General features: G+C 36.0%; 1 protein-coding gene across 1 annotated transcript; it reads right to left on the reverse strand.

Annotated features, from left to right (window-relative positions):
• Window positions 1–1,715: 1,715 nt before the first annotated feature.
• On the reverse strand, window positions 1,716–2,435 carry LOC136068685 (G-type lectin S-receptor-like serine/threonine-protein kinase At1g11300). The gene has a single exon (XM_065776145.1). The coding sequence runs from the start codon at window positions 2,433–2,435 to the stop codon at window positions 1,716–1,718; it is 720 nt and encodes a 239-aa protein (XP_065632217.1).
• Window positions 2,436–17,751: the final 15,316 nt, after the last annotated feature.

A 17,751-nucleotide genomic window follows, 5' to 3' on the forward strand; every position in this document is an offset into this window, starting at 1 on the left:
TTGGGCTTTTAGTTATTGGGCTTTTAGTATTTTAATTTAGAAGTAAGGTTATTTTTGTAATAAGGCAATTAGGGTTTCCTAGCCAATTAGAACTAGGGTTTAGCAATCCTTTATAAGCAACTTATTGTACTCCTTGAGGAGATAGTTGATATTTTGATGAATGAAAAAAATGGCCATTTGGTCTTTCTTTGGTCTGGTGCTGACTCCAGGTCTACCCTAGGTGCTGACTCCTAGTGGTTTCCCCGCTTAGTGCTGACTCTAAGCAAGGCTTAGGTGCTGACTCCTAGGTCATATCCCTTTATTTTTCTATTGTTTAGTTTTCGTTCTGGTTGTCTTACGTCACACTCAGGAGCATGTCATTAGAAGGAAAAAGGGGGGGGGGGGGGAGGAGAGAGAGAGAGAGCGAAGAAAAGAGATAGTTTTTTTTTGGGGTTGGGAGGTGTGACATAGGACAGATTCAGGGAATCCACATACGCTTGTGGTGGTTTTAAGATAGGAAAAGTTATGATTTTGAGGTTTATCACAGTGAGAAAAAGACTAACAGACTATAGGGTTTGTAAATTAAATTAGTGTTGCAAAAGGACACAATTTTGTGACTGTTTAGGGGCTGTGTGAACAATTACAAAACAGTACCAGGGGCAACAAAGCAGAAAAGAAAAAGAAATGGAGAGAACATTATAGGCACCAAAGCCTTCAAAAACATGAAACACTCATAATTCCATTATCAACATTCCTATAATTTGAGTACATTGATCGCACACACACATGTATATAAAAGAACTATGTTTCTTTTACTAGGATTAGAACTTCTAATTTGACTGCTAAGCTAAAATTAATAAAATCCAGATGAAAACAAACTTGCACTTGATGAAAAAAAACCCAAGACACTTAGAAACTCCTACAAAGTTCTAGGCTCAACTCAATTACCAAAATAACATTTTCCTCATATGATTCATTTGGATAGAAGTATTTAAAAAGAGGGCTTTGTATTTCAATTTTTATTTTAAATGAAATTAATAAAGTACAAAAAAATAATTTTTTACTTTTGAAGAAATTTATAAAAGGATTTGAGCTTTCTTGATATGAGGATTTGAAATGATTAAATGTAAAATATCATGTCAAATTTATAACATCGCTAGTTTTTTTTATTAAAGTCAAATTACCAAAGCTCAAATAATCTGTTGTTGTTAAATTTATATCATGCAATATATACTAGCAATTGTTCTTTAAATCACTTGATTTTAAATCCTTATATTATGCAACCACATTGAAAATTGTTTGAATCCTAGACTCCTAATGACTTACTTACAAAACCATATAAGACTCGACCTAATATGATGTAGCATGTGAGCCACAAAATAAATCTTGGAATCTATGAAGGTGCAAAGTAATAGCAAATGAATCTTCCATGCCTGCATCAAGGAGTCTGGTTATTTGAGCACCACGCTGACCCTCAAATAAACACAATATTCTCATTTCACGCATTAGTTAAAGTGACCGAATAAGTACTTGTTCCACTTGAACTGTCATGTGTTAGTAAGAATGACTGAAAAAGCACGAATATAATGTATAATTTAGGAATTAAGAAACACACACTTTTAGTCTACTTAATCAACGTTTTTGTGAATATGCATAAGAGCAAGCACAAGTGCATACTGTATGATTGAGATTTTAAGAATTCTATGACAAATTTACTCTAGGAACTCTAGAGGATCTCAATCCCATAGGTTTGAGCCTTTNGGATAATCTACGAGACTAAATCCATGATGATATACAGAATACATTTCTGGTATTCCAATAAAGTTCCGAGTGTTCCACGGGCCACTGCGCCAAAATGGGCTACCATCTTTCCAAATAAATGCTTGAGGAAGACTTTGAGGTTTCATACCACATGAGAAGCTTCCAATGGATGGATCAGAAGGGCTTTTCCATGGTGTCAACTGATCTTTCTTACCTGTTCTTGCATTAGAACTAATTTTCATATTGGGCAACATTGCATCAGTAGGAAATTGGAAACTCTCCCATATGGTTGACCCATTAGCGTCTTGCAAGACTAGGTTCCCTGAATCTAAAAGCTTGGCATTTGAATTGACAACAGAGTTTGTGGCATTCGATGACCAAATTATCCGTTTTTGTCCATCTAAAACTACAAGATTTCCATCCTCAGATATAGTAACTACCCCAGAAGCATCCTTCAGGGGATTTTGTCTGTTGGCTACCCATACCCACTGGGCAGGGAAAGCTGAATTTTTATTATACCATATTCCGAGGTACCGACTGGTAGAATTTACAGGGCTGAAGAATCCCAGTTTGAAAGTACTCCCATTGGAGATTATGTAGTCAGAGTCTTTGATGGGTTGAAAAGAAGTAATGGTGTCTGTGGCAGAGCAAGATTCTAAACAAAAGCGACATAGCAAGATTAGAAGAACTGACATTCTTGTATTTTGAACGAGTCCCATTGTAACTTGTTCAATGCTTCTGGTTTGTGTGGTTTTGTGGGGATGATACCCAAATCTACTAAAACCATTGTTTATAGACCAACCATGGTGGGTGGCGGGTCCTTTGGACCCACGGACAAAGGGCACACTAAAGATTTTTACACCACGAAAACACAGCTGGACAAACAAACAGATTTTTAAATCAAATCAAATCAAATGTACAATGATCCTGGCTTGTGTTAAGAGTTAAAATAGTTTCACTATTGAGGCATGTGTGTAGGTAAAATAGATAAAGTAATTTTTAGTGAAGCTAAAATGCTTAATTTTTAGCTGTGGATGCTCTGATAACAATGACTTTGGACGCTAGTAGCAGTCACCGTTATTCTTTTCCCACATATATTGTACAAAAATTCTGGTTTGTTAAAATCATGATTTTGGATGCAGGGAGCATTTATTACTTAAAATTTTATTCATTTCCCATGTCTTTATTTTTTTGAAGGTTAACATTTGTTGCACACATCTATACACACAGCCATCATATTTCAGTTTTAACTGACTTGTCGCACACACTCCGCATTTGCCGGTATATAATAATCATGGTTCCTTCTTTGAAATCTCTCACGAGAGCCAAAAACTTGACTTCCTATTGCTTAAAGACCCCGCCCACCTATAAAAAAAAAAAAAAAAAAAAAAGAGAAAGACCATATTGACTAAAAACGTGAAACATTTAGATCCCGTATTGACGAAAACGGGATACAGTTGGCTTTGTGAGCATATTGAATTTCGGTTGCAGAATTGCATCGGATTGAAATCTGGGATTACATATATTCTGTATCGAAGTCATAATAGTGTGTGAATGATCACTTAAAAAGTTCTATATATTATCTCATCTTTATATATTATGGACAAAGCTCGCCTCCAAATAAAATTCTTCTTAATGATTCCCCAATATTGTAAAATAGAATATGATAGGATGAGATAGAATGTAATAGGCAATTAATAAAATAATTCACTCGTATTTTTAATCACATGATATATTTAATAAATTATGTGACTTGTTTAAATAATATAGGTTGACCATTTTATAAATCACTACATAAATTAACCATGATGGTTAAAAAATACCCTAAGAACACACAATGTTTAAAGTGAAAATCGAGTTGGCGTCTGTTATGTTTTAGGAAAAGAAAACATTCACATCCAAAAACACGTAAGTCCGAGTAATCGCAATGTAGGTTAAAAAGTTTTTCAGAAGGAGAAACCTGGTCCAGCCCTTTAGTTGGTAGACGATATATTAGATAAATAACACAATTGAAGTATTATACCCAAAAACAAGTTTCCATTCCAACCTAGGCATGCCTTCTTGAGTTACTTGTCTTTCCTATTCTGGGGGATTGTTGGATGTGTTCCAAACAGTCTTTCACTTTTGTTTCATTTGTTGTCTTATCTCAGTTAACGTCCTTGGTTGTTGAGCATAAAATAAAATAAAATGAAAAAGTGGCAGACAAGCTCATCCCAAGTGACCCTGATAAAAGAGAGAAAAAGGAAAGAGACCCACTCCCACCCTTAAGCGAACGTCTCTTTTTTGTGCGTGTAGAACGAGCTGAAAAAAACTAAAAGAAAGAAAAAGGCTGAAGATAGGAAGCAGGAAAAAGGGCCTTTCGGCCATCTCCTTCTCTTCTCTTCTCTTCTCTCTCTTTTAGCCGTAGGCCCCTCACTCTCTCAGTCAAGAAAAAAATATCACCATATCAAAGATAGTTTTCAAGGGTTGAAAAGATTTGCTTCTTGCTTTCTCCCCCCTCTTCTTTACTCCTATTCTTCATCCGCAGTTCCTTTTGTGGGTTTTGCATTTGGGTTTTGGAGAAGGCTAAAGTTTGGCTACAAATTTGGTTACAGCCTAAAGATACAACTTCCATTAAAAAATTAATATGGTTACATATTTTGAAAATTTAACTATTAAATTGCATGTTTTTTATGCTTTTAACACATAAGTCAAATTTTGTGCCAATTAAAAGTTATTTATTATATGATCCATAAACTTATTTTGTATGTATAATTTTATACTACAAAAACTTGCAATTTAAACAATTGATTGATGATATAACTATTAATCTATAATTTTTTAGAAATTTTTCAAGCATGGAGCATATAAAAAGAAAATGTAATCCAACGGTGGTTTGTCAAAATTCACATCCAATAAAAAAATATTGAGTGAAGTTGCAGCCTTAGGTTACAACGAAATTTGTACCCAACTTTGTCCTTTTGGGAATCATTTTTATGATTAAGGAAATGCATTTTTTAAGGTTGTTCTTGAACCTTCGTCTTTGGGTGTAAGTCCATTAAGAAGGCTATTGCTATAGTCTAATCCTAAGGGGGTTATTCTGCCAAGAGAACCAATCACACCAAGTTTTACTCCAAGTGTTACGAATAAACTTTTAAAGACAACACTTTCACATGATTCTATAGCTCCTACAAAACTTACTCTTTTGATTCTATTGTCAATATTTTTTTAGGGTTTATATTTTTGAATAAAAACTTATTTATATAGCTATATTTTCCAACAAAAATACCCTAAGAACACACACAGATTAAATGTGGCTAGGGTTTGCCTTTTATATCTAGGGCAAAACATAAAACCCTACACGTCATATGGGCTTAGGGCTGAGTTGGAAATTCTACAGAAAAAACAATCTGCATGACTTTCGATCGATCGAGTCTAATTTTCGATCGATTGAGTCAATTAGAATTGCACACTCAATTCTGCAATTAACTCGATTCCAACTTTATATAAAAGACATACTTTGAACAAATCTAAAACAAAACTAACAACCTGTTTTGATCATGGTTTGCAACAATACAAATTAGAGTTCAAATACAATAGTTCCTAAGTACTTAGAACCTAACAAACTCTCCCTTTGGCAATCTGTGACAAAACTCAAACACAATGCTCAAAGTTACAAGAAAAATCCCTTTACAAAAATAATGCCCATTACAAAAAATCCAACCTAACTACTATTCATCAGTTGCAAGTGTAGACAGTAGCACGACTGAATCAACCTGTATTTCCTGAAATATTCAACAAACGCATAAACGCATGTGTGGAAAATACAAGTAAAACAAAAATAAATTATTGACTTCACAAAACACAAAACAAAGACATATATCATGAATAACTCATAAATATAAATCAATGAGCAGTGAACCAAGAAACATATATAACAATGTATCTCCCCCTATCATGAACAGCCCAAAACAATACATCAAGAGCCAAAAATGATATATACACAATGAAGCACCTAGATACAATCTAAACAACCCCACAAGCTCCAACTAACAAAAATCTCCCCCTAACAACAAAAACTCCTCTACAAATGTCCAAAATGTACTCCCTCTTTTTTGTGCCAGAATGCCATAGGGCAATCAAAGTCCATCATCAAAAGGAGGTGGCGAAGGCGAACGTCGAAGATGCGCCAAGTCTACTCACAAAGCACGGAGCTCATCAAGCATGTCTACCAAAATCTGACCCTAAGCCGCCTGAACGGTCAAGACAATCACTAACGTACGACGAATGTCAAAGTCATCTAAAGTAGATGGCAGAGGAACAGCAGTAGCAGCAGCATTAGCAACATGATCAGCAGACGTCTCACCGGAAGTAGTACCTATAGAAGAAGGAGGAGGTGCGGTACCAGAAGGCTCAATACGAGGGCGATTAGAGCTCTCTCTCATATGAGCAGCCCTCTGCCTAAGAAAAGAGGCACCTATGGGAGTAATAATGTGTACAGGCTCAGAAGCAGAGAAATCATCTAAACCAAGATGCAACAAAATCCTATGAATGAAAATAGGATGAACATGTAAGGTTCTAAAAACTTAGGAACTTATGTATTTAGAACTCTAATGTGTAATGTTGGCAAACCATGATCAAAACAATTGTTAGCTTTGCTTAGACTTGCTCAAAGTGTGTGCGTTTATGTAAAGTTGGAATCAAGTGGCTGCAGAAAGTATAAGTGACTTTCGGCCTGGCTTGATTGATCAAAGCTTAGACTCGATCGATCGAATATCGGGCAGAATGTTTGTTCTATAGAATTCCAACTCAGCCCTAGCCTATTTAAAACGTTTAGGGTTTTATATTTTGCCCTAGGTATATAAGGCAAAACTTAGCCACATTTTAGAGGTTGCTCATATTGCTGTTTGTGTGAATCTCTTGTGAGATTTGAGAGGAGCTTTCCTTCACATAAGCTTAGGATTATCAAGAATGAGATTTCTTTAAGAAGTTGATGATCATTCAGTTGCTGCCATGAGAACTTAAAGATACATACATAGGTGTGCTTGTATTTGCTAAAGAATCCAAGAAAAAAGGAATCCGTGGTGTCGGAGCTTGCATGTGGTCGTGTCAGTAAATATTCTACTGGTGGGTAGCAATAGGATGTTAGTGGTCTAAGTCGCTATTGTACAAATTTCGATTCTTTCTATAGTGGATTCAAGTTTACCTTGAGAATAGCTAGGTTAAATCCTCCCTAGGTTTTTTACCGGTTTGGTTTTCCTAGGTCATCATTTCATTGTGTTATTTATTTTTTCACTGCTATGCATGATATGATTGTTTGATAGTGATAACCTAGATTTGTGAAATTTGGACTAAGTAATAACTTGGCTAATTAACTAGGTTAATCTGGTTGTGTTATGGGGTCTAAAAACAAACAAGTGGTATCAGAGCAGGTAGCTCTCTTGTTGTAGATCTTTTGATCTCTGAGCTGATCCTTGACCCCTGTTGTCATGGATTCTTGGAAAATCTTTTTGCTTATATGTCAACTTGCCTACATGTTATTTTTGTCTCTTGTTGCTTTTGCCAAATCTTTCCTTGAGCATCTTGGATTAATCATATGTGATAATGATTATTTGTGTTATACTACTTTAACCGCCTTAAAGGCACGTGATTCTTGTCTTTGGTATTTGGATAGTGGTTGTTCTAGGCATATGATAGGAAACAAAGGTTTATTCAAGACTCTTTTTGAAGGAAAGATTGGGACAGTCACTTTTAGAGATGGTAGCAAATCTGTGATCAGAGGCATTGGAACTATGGATATTCTCGGGTTGCCTGTTTTCGAAGATGTTTGGTATGTTGATGGATTGAAGGCCAACTTACTCAGCATCAGCCAAATTTGCAACAATGGATTGAATCTTCACAAAGTATGAATGTGAGATACTTGATGGAGGAGGTGACTGTATGTGTGTTGGTGTAAGAACAGCTGATAACTATTATGGTATAACACCAAGTATAAACAACAAGTGTTTTAGTGCAAAAATCGATCGAGTTGATTTGTGGCATCAACAGTTGGGGCATGCAAGTCATAAGCAATTAGAGAAGATTTCTAAGTATAATGCAGTTATTGGTTTACCTAAGTTTGAGAAGATAGATAAGTGCATCTGTGGACCATGTCAGATAGGTAAACAAGTGAAATCCAAACATCCGTCTGTAGCTAGTGTTCAAACTTCAAGACCTCTAGAGCCATAGCACATTGATCTTATGGATTCTACCAGAGTTCAGAGTTTAGGTGGAAAGAAGTATATTCTAGTTGTTGTGGATGACTTTATTAGATATATTTGGGTTGTGCTTTTGAAAGATAAAGTTGAGGCTCCTGAGAAGATGATACATCCATGCAAGAAATTGCAGGTTGAGAAAGATACTATGATAGCCAGAATCAGAAGTGATCATGGAAGAGAATTGAGAATACCAAGCTGGCTACTTTCTGCAATGATCAAGGCACACATCAAGAGTTCTCCTCACCCAAGACACCTCAACAGAACGGGATAGTGGAACAGAAGAATAGGGTTGTTCAGGAGATGGCACATGTCATGCTACATAATAAAAAGTTGCCTAACTCTTTTTGGGGAGAAGCAGTTAACACTGCTTGCCATACACTTAATCGTGTGTATTTCAGACCTGATTCCAAGAAAACTCCCTATGAACTCTGGAGAGGGAAGAAGCCTATTGTCAAATATTTCAGGATATTTGGCAGTAACTGTTACATTCTGTGTGACAGAGAGAACCTAGAAAAGTTTAATGCAAAAAGTGATAAAGGATACTTTCTAGGATACTCTTCCACTAATAGAGCCTATAGAGTCTACAAGCTGAGAACCAAAACAGTCATGGAATCCTCAAATGTTGTGATCAATGATAAAGTATGTTCAATAGCACATTCAGAGAACGTTACTCCAGTTCAAGATAAGCCTTTAGAAGTCGATGATTCACTGTCGGCTGATTATGTAGGGAAACATAGTGAGGAAGAGCTGTTGTTATTGAATCATACAATTTCAGTACCATCAAGTTTAGAACCATCCACTCCAGTACATGAAACTCAACAAGCACAAAGTGAGCTTAGTCCTCCGTCAAAACCGAAAGGTACCTCCACATATCTGGTTAAAGGTCCATCTTCTATAGTTAAATTAAATCATCCTGCCACAAATATATTGGGTAGTCTGAATGATAACATGAGATTGAGATCAAAAGCCTCGAATGTGATTACTCACTCATGCTATCTATCCCAATTTAAACCAAAGAATGTGGATGAAGCACTTCAAGATGCTGATTGGGTAAATTCCATGCATGAAGAACTTCATCAATTTGTTCGGAATGATGTGTGGAAATTAATTCCTAGACCAAAGGGAGTAAATGTGATTGGAACTAAATGAATCTTTAAAAACAAGTCAGATGAACATGACACTATTATCAGGAATAAATCAAGACTTGCTGCTTAAGGGTACACACAAGTGAAGGGAGTTGATTTTGATGAGATCTTTGCACCAGTAGAAAGACTGGAATCCATCAGGATACTTTTGGCCATAGCAAGCCATCTGAAGTTCAAGTTGTATCAAATGGATGTCAAGAGTGCTTTCTTGAATGGATGCTACAAGAAGAGGTATATATTGAACAACCAAAGGGTTTTGTTGATCCTCACAGACCGGATGATGTCTACAAGTTGAAGAGAGCCCTTTATGGTCTGAAACAAGCTCCTAGGGCTTGGTATGATAGAATGACTGCATATCTCACTGAGCATGGATTCAAAAGGGGATCTACAGATACTACTTTTTTCATAAGAAATGATAAGAATGGTTTTGTTGTAGCTCAAATTTATATTGATGATATTGTTTTGGTGCTACTAATGATTCTCTTGCTCATTCTCTTGCAGATGAAATGAAGACAATGTTTGAAATGAGCATGGTTGGTGAACTAAATTATTTCTTGGGATTGCAGGTGAAACAAATGGACTCAGGAATTTACATCAACCAAGCAAAATATGCAAGAAATCTAGTCAAGAGATTTGGACTAGACAAGGCTGCTCATGCTAGAACACCAATGGCTGCAAATGCAAAATTAACAAATGATCCATCAGGTGAGTTTGTTGATGTTACATTATATAGAAGCATGATTGAATGTCTTTTGTATTTGACTACTAGTCGGCCTGATATTGCCTTTAGTGTTGGTGTTTATTCTAGATTTCAATCTAATCCTAAGATTTCATATTTAAGTGCTGTTAAAAGAATTATAAAATATATAGGTGGAACTTGTGATTATGGATTATTTTATAGCAAAGAGCCTAATCCGTCTCTTATTGGTTTTTCTGATTCTAATTGGGCTGGTAATGCTGATGATAAAAAAAGCACCACTGGTGGGTGTTTTTATGTAGGAGCCAATCTTGTTGCTTGGATGAGTAAAAAGCAAAATTCTGTGTCTCTATCTACTGTAGATGCCGAATATATTGCTGTTGGAAGTTGTTGCTCACAGCTTCTTTGGATGAAAAAGCTTTTGTGTGATTATGGGATATCACAAGATACAATGGTTTTTTATTGTGATAATTCTAGTGCTATCGATATCTCTAAGAACCCTATTCAACACTCTAAGACTAAACACATAGAGATTAGATATCACTTCATTAGGGATCTTGTTGAAAGAAAGTTTGTGTCTCTTGAATATATCCCTACTGAACATTAGAATGCTGACATCTTCACCAAGCCTCTTGATAAAAGTAAGTTTGAGACACTTCATCAAATGATTGGTGTGATTCTGTGTCCCTGATCATCTTTGGCTTTCATGGTCCTTGTGCTTCTTTGCTCTATCCTTTGTGACCTTTGTTCTTTGGTTTTTCTTTTTCTTTTTGTTTCTAGGATTTACATTGCATAACATTCATGCATTTCATTCTAGGACTGTTTTTGTTTCTTCTTTTCAAAACAAAAAAAAAAAAAATTAAAAAAAAAAGGGGGAAAGGGAAGCAAATTGTGTTTTGTGTTTATTTTCTTGGTTTTGAAAACAAAGTTGGTCAATTTATTTTCACAAAACATGTCTTTGTACCTTGTTTAGCTTGAATGAGCTTATTTATTGCATTTTACTAGTTGAAGCTTTGTAGTGCATGTTGTGTGGGAAAAATGTTTATGGTTTTTGATCACTCTTTCTTGATCTTGAAGTCATATGTCTTTGATTGTTGGACTTGAACCTTTTGAGAAAGGCATAAATAACCATCTCACAACTGTTTACTAGCCAATCATGGACACCTTAGTGCATATGCGCAAAAACAACATAAGATGTAGCCTCGGTTTAAATGCTTAAAATTGGTGTGTATATTGTTGGACTTAAAGCTCAATTAAATAAATAAAATTGGTGTGTACATTATCCCGGCTATTTTAATAAGTTTCTGATTAAAAAAAATTAGTGTGTACATTATGAGGCAAATCAAGAAACTTACATGATTACAAGCTTTTATTCTAGGAGATGTGAGAGTTATATGATGTAACTCTTTAGGTGATAGTCTCTTTCAAATTCTATGTGATGAATTTTGTAGATTCTGTGTTTGATTTCTATTCACATATCACCTCACATGTATCTCAAGTTTTTGCTAGTTGCACACACTACACAAGTTACTCTTTGCTAAACTTTGTACAAGTTATTGTGTGTGTTTTTGGTTTGACCAACCAAGTTTGAAAATACCTTGAGTTTTTATGCAAAACATATTTGATGCTTGAGAATTCAAAAGGAAAATGTGTGAAAATCTTAATTTTGGGAAAACTGGGTTTAAAACTTGTGTTTTTGAAAAGCATTTTATCTTATACTCATGCATTTTACTCATAAAATTCAATGCTTTGAGGAGTTTATGCTTAAAATTTGCTGATTTTTCAAAAATGTGTCTTTTTCCAGAATTTCGATTGATCGAGGATGTTTTTCGATCAATTGAAATTGTGATTAAAAATTGAAGTGAGCCTCTGTCTGTTTCGATCGATTGAACCTAAAATTTCGATCAATCGAAAATCGTGAATAATGTTTTTAAAAATCAGATCTTGACTTATTCAAACCTCACTTTTCAAAAGTTTTCAAACTTTTCTCTCTCTCTCTCCGATTCGGACTAGGCTCCACATCAATTTTTTGTCGTTTCTGTCCATTCTTTTTGCAAGGTTTTCCTCCCCTAAGGCCAGTAAGACCTTTTTACCCTTCCTTTTGCATTTATTTTCATGTTTTCATGCATAAATTCATGCATTATTTTGGGATTTTTGGACCTATTCAAATTTGGGGGTTTTTGATGTTTCAAGCCAAATTTTCTGAAATTGATCAATGGGTTTTTGTTCTAGGATGTTATAAACTTGATCTTGATGGTTTAATTTGATAAATTTGATGAATTGTGAGAAATTGAAATTTTTAGGGCTTGTATTTACCCAAATTGGGGATTTTGTTCAAATTGGGTTCAATTGATGAAATTGGCTTGTTGGTTTGATGTAATTGATCATTATAATCTATATTCTAACTTGTGTGATGATCAATTCAACATTTTATTATGAATTGTACAAGTGGATTTTTCAAATTTTGGTGTTTTTGTTAGAAACTCTATGCTCATGCCAATTTTGTGAATTTGAACTTAAATTGAACTTATTCTCACTACATTAGAGCATGCATCATGACATTTATTTGTTCATGCATCATATAGATTGATATTTCAATTTTTTTTTTTTGTGCTAACTTGCAGTTTGCCCTTGGTTTTTTTCTTTGATCTTTTTGGCTTTGTCCGTGTGTCTTATCCTTACCCTAGCACCATGCTTAGGAAGACTAGAGCTCATAAGGCTGCCCCTCCACCTTCTCCTCCCTCTTTTGATCGTGAGAAGTTTCTGAGTGAGAAAACCAAGAGATCTTTGATACCCTAAACCTTAGGAGAAAGATATGGGCTGAGTGGAAAGTGTTGTGAACAGTTTTAGACCCCTTAAAACAACCAGATTGATTAGCCTAGATTAATTAGCCAAGTTGTTACTTAGTTAAATTATGCAATTTTAGATTAAAGCAATCAAATAATCATATCAAAATAATAAAGCAGTGGAATAATAAAAGACACAATGATATGATCACCCAGGAAACCACACGGTAAAAACCTGGGGAGGATTTGACCTAGCTATCCTCAAGGTAAACCTGAATCCACTATGCGAAAGAATCGAAGTTCATACAGAAGGACTACAAGCTCCCCGCTTGACTTCCTAATGCTACCCACCAGTAGAACTTACTGACACGACCATGTGCAAGCTCCGAATCCATGGACTCCTTCTTTCTTGAATTCTTCAATCAGCTACAAGCACCCACGCTTGATATTCTTTAAGCTTCAATGGTAGCAACCAAGTTGATCATCAAGATGTTGATACTATCTCTAACTTGAAAACTCTAAGCTTTGTGTAAAGGAAAGCTCCTCTAGATCTCACAAGAGATTTACACAAAACAGCAATGTATGAGCAACAATACAACTGGAGCACCTCTAAAAACGTAGCTAGGGTTTTACCTTTTATACCTAGGGAAAAAACATAAAACCCTAAACGTTTAATGAGTTAGGGCTGAGTTGGAAATTCTGCAGAAAACGTAATCTGGTCGACTTTCGATCGATCGAATCTATTCTTCGATCGATCGAGCCAGACCGAAATGCCCCATTGCATCTGCAGTCTCTCGATTCCAACTTTACAATAATTAAACAACTTTAAGCACACTATAACAAGACTAAACATATTGTTTTGATCATAGTTTGCCAATATTATAAATTAGAGTTCTAAATACATAAATTCCTAAACCTTTAGAACCTAACAAACTCCCCTTTTGGCAATCTGTGACAAAACCCTAATTAAAAGCTCAAATTTTTACAAGTAAAAAACCCTTTACAAAGATAATGCTCATAAACTCAAATTCAACCCTAACTACTATCCATCGGTTGCAAGTGTAGACAGCAGCTTAGTTGAATCAACCTGTATATTCCTAAAATACTCAACAAACGCATAAACGCATGTGTGACAGAAAATAGTAAAACAACAGGTATAACATTCTTATAAGATTCACACAACACAAAATAAAGACATATATGAATGAACAACTCATAAATATAAATCAATAAGCAGTGAATCACAAAGCAACAAGAATCAATGAATATAACATGTATATCAATCAATGTTACTCCCCCTAACATGAATATCCCCAAAAATGATATACAAAGTGAAGCACCTAGATACAATCTAAAAACTCCACAAGCTCCTCTCAAACAAAAAGTAACAAAAACAGTCTCCCCCTAACTACAAAACTCCTCTACAAGACAAAAAACTCCTCTACAAGACAAAACTCCACTCCCCTTTTTTGTGACGGAATGCCAAAGGGCAATCACAAGTCGCCATCAAAAGAAGGTGGTGAGGGTGAATGAAGACGCACAAAGTCGGCTCGGAGAGCACGAATCTTATCTAGTAAGTCCACCAAAAGCTGACTATGAGCCGCCTGAACAGTCATAACAGTCTCCAGAGTACGACGAACTGAACAGTTTTAGACCCTTTAAAACAACCAGATTGGTTAGCCTAGATTAATTAGACAAGTTGTTACTTAGTCAAATTATGCAATTCTAGGTTAAAGCAATCAAATAATCATATCAAGAAATAAAGCAGCGGAAAATAAATGAACACAAGATATGATGACCCAGGAAACCACACGGTAAAAACCTAGGGAGGATTTGACCTAGCTATCCTCAAGGTAAACCTGAATCCACTATGCGAAAGAATCGAAGTTCATACAGAAGGACTACAAGCTCCCCGCTTGACTTCCTAATGCTACCCACCAGTAGAACTTATTGACACGACCACGTGCAAGCTCCGAATCCACGGACTCCTTCTTTCTTGGATTCTTCAATCAGCTACAAGCACCCTCGCTTTATATTCTTTAAGCTTCAATGGCAGCAACCAAGTTGATCATCAAGCTATTGATACTATCTCTAACTTGAAAACCCTAAACTTTGTGTAAAGGAAAGCTCCTCTAGATCTCACAAGAGATTTACATAAAACAGCAATGTATGAGAAACAATACAATTGGAGCAACCCTCAAAAATGTGACTAGAGTTTAGTTTATATAACTAGGGTAAAAACATAAAACCCTAAACGTTTAATGAAGTAGGGCTGAGTTGGAAATTCTGCAGAAAAGTCAACCTGTGCGATTTTCGATCGATCGAGTCTATTCTTCGATCGATCGAGCCAGGCCGAAAGTCCCAAGTACTTCTGCAGCCACTCGATTCCAACTTTACTATAATAAACCAACTTTGATCAAGCCTAAACAAGACTAAATACATTGTTTTGATCATCGTTTGCCAACATTACAAATTAGAGTTCTAAATATATAAAATCCTAACACCTTAGAACCTAACAACCTCCCCCTTTGGCAATTCGTGACAAAACCCTAATTAAAAGCTCAAAGTTTTACAAGTAAAAAGCCCTTTACAAAGAAATGCTCATAAACTTCAAATTCAACCTAACTACTATCCATCGGTTGCAAGTGTAGACAGCAGCTTAGTTGATTCAACCTATATATTCCTGAAATACTCAACAAACGCATAAACGCATGTGTGACAGAAAAGAGTAAAACAACAGGTATAACATTCTTGTAAGATTCACACAACACAAAATAAAGACATATATAAATGATCAACTCATAAATATAAATCAATAAGCAGTGAATCACAAATCAACAAGAATAAAAAAAAAAAAAATGTATATCAATCAATGTTACTCCCCCTAACATGAATATCTCCAAAAATGATATACAAAGTGAAGCACCTAGATACAATCTAAAAACTCCACAAACTCCTCTCAAAAAGAAACAAAAATCTCCCCCTATCAACAAGAATCTCCCCCTAACAACAAAAACCCTCTACAAGTCAAAACTCCACTCCCCCCTTTTTGTGATGGAATGCCAAAGAGCAATCATAAGTCGCCATCAAAAGGAGGTGATGAGGGTGAATGAAGACGCGCTAAATCGGCTCGGAGAGCACAAATCTCATCGAGTAAGTCCACTAAAATGTGACCATGAGCCACCTGAACGGTCATGACAGTCTCCAGAGTATGACGAACATCAAAGTCGGTCGAAGGAGGTGGAGGAACATCAGCAGCAGCAACATCATCACCAACTGGATTAGGAACATCCTCACCAGCAATACCTGTAGAAGAAGAAGGAGGAGGTGCGCTACTAGACGGCTTGGACCTAGGGTGTTTAGAACCAGCTCGAAGATGAGCGGCCCTCTGTCTAAGAAAAGACGCATCTATGGCAGCTATCACATGAACGGGCTCAGAGGAAGGGAAGTCACTATGGTCAAGATGGAGCAAAATCCTATGAATAAAAATAGGATGAACAAAGGCATAAGAAGAAGATGAACTCCTATAAACATCGTTCAAAGAACGAAGAAAGAGATGGGGAAAACTAATAGGAGCATCAGTAACCAGAGCGAACAAAAATACACACCTCTCAAGAGGAATGGTGTGAACATGAGAAATAGGCCAGATGGAATGACAAGCTATCCTAAAGAACAGATAGTGCAACCCAGAGAGCTCAGCAGAAGTGATCCTAGGATCAGAACCCCACTGGACAGAAGTCCCAGTGATGAAAGACAAAACGTCGCTCAGCTCGGGAGACTCGTCATATGGATAGACAGGATCCCTAACCAACGATACCCCTAGAGCATCAGCCACTACCTGAGGAGTAATGGTGTACCCTACACCTCGTATCCAACTCTTTGCTAAAGTGTTGGAATCATAGACGTGGATAGAGATGTTCGAATAGAACTCTCTAATCAAGGCAAACGATGGAGGAGGATCAGAAATGTCCAACAAGGGTAACCAGCCACGACGTTCAAAGTTTGCCCTAATGGCAGGATCTAGCTCATCTAACAGAACAGAACGTTCAGCCCAAATTTCCTCTTAAGGTTAAGTTTCTCAAAAAGCTCTTAGTTTTTCTCACTCGGAAACCTCTCACGGTCAAAGGAAGGAGGGGATGGAGAGGAAGAGGGAATGGACCTACGGGCTCTAGTCTTCCTAGGCATGATGCTAAGGAAAGGACAGAGACACAAAAGAGAAAACCAAAAGAAAACACAAGAAAAACAAGACCAAGGGCAGACTGCAAGTTAGCAACAAAAATAATAGAATGAAAATCTATATGATGCATGAACAGATACAGTGCCATGATGCATGTACTAATGCAGTGAGCAATTAAGTTCAATTGAGATTAAATTGACAAAATTGGCTTGAGCAGGGAATTTCTTAACAAAAACCCCAAAAATTGAAAACCACTTGAAAATTTTTAAAACAAATTGATGAATTGAGCATTACAAAACACAACACATAGATTATAATGCTTAATTTCATCAATACAACAAGCCAATTTCATCAAATTCTACCCAATTTAACAAAATCCCCAAATCGGATCAATTAGAAACCCTAGATTTTTCAATTTTTCACCAAACTCAAAATTGATCAAATTAAACTATTAAGATCATGTCTATAGCATGTCCCCACAAAAACCCATTGATCAATTTCACAAAATTGGGCTTGAATCAACAGAAAACCCAAAAAGAAAAAGTTCCGAAAATTTGAGCATAAATGCATGAAAAATGCATGAAATATGTAAATAAACTCAAAAAGGAAGGGCAAAACAAACTTACCGGCTTGAGGAAAGAGAGATTTTGCAAAAACTTCGGAGGAAAACGACAAAAATCACTATGTGGAGCCTTGCCTCGTCGGAGAGAGAAAAGGAAAAGTTTAAAAAGTTTGAAATAGTACTTTGAAAAAGTCAGATCTGAACTTTTAAAAAAGCTTTTCCACGATCTTCGATCGATCGAAAATTACATTCGATCGATCGAATGAAACAGTCATTTTAGAACAAACGAAAGCACTTTTTCGATCGATCGAAAAATAGACTGGATCGATCGAAATGGGCAGAGGCTCACTAAATTTTGAAAAAAAAAACCCGTTTTGAAAAACACAAACCTAATTTTGAAAAACAACT

Source organism: Quercus suber, unplaced genomic scaffold (genome assembly GCF_002906115.3).
Source record: "Quercus suber isolate HL8 unplaced genomic scaffold, Cork oak 2.0 scaffold_129, whole genome shotgun sequence".
NCBI lineage: Eukaryota > Viridiplantae > Streptophyta > Magnoliopsida > Fagales > Fagaceae > Quercus > Quercus suber.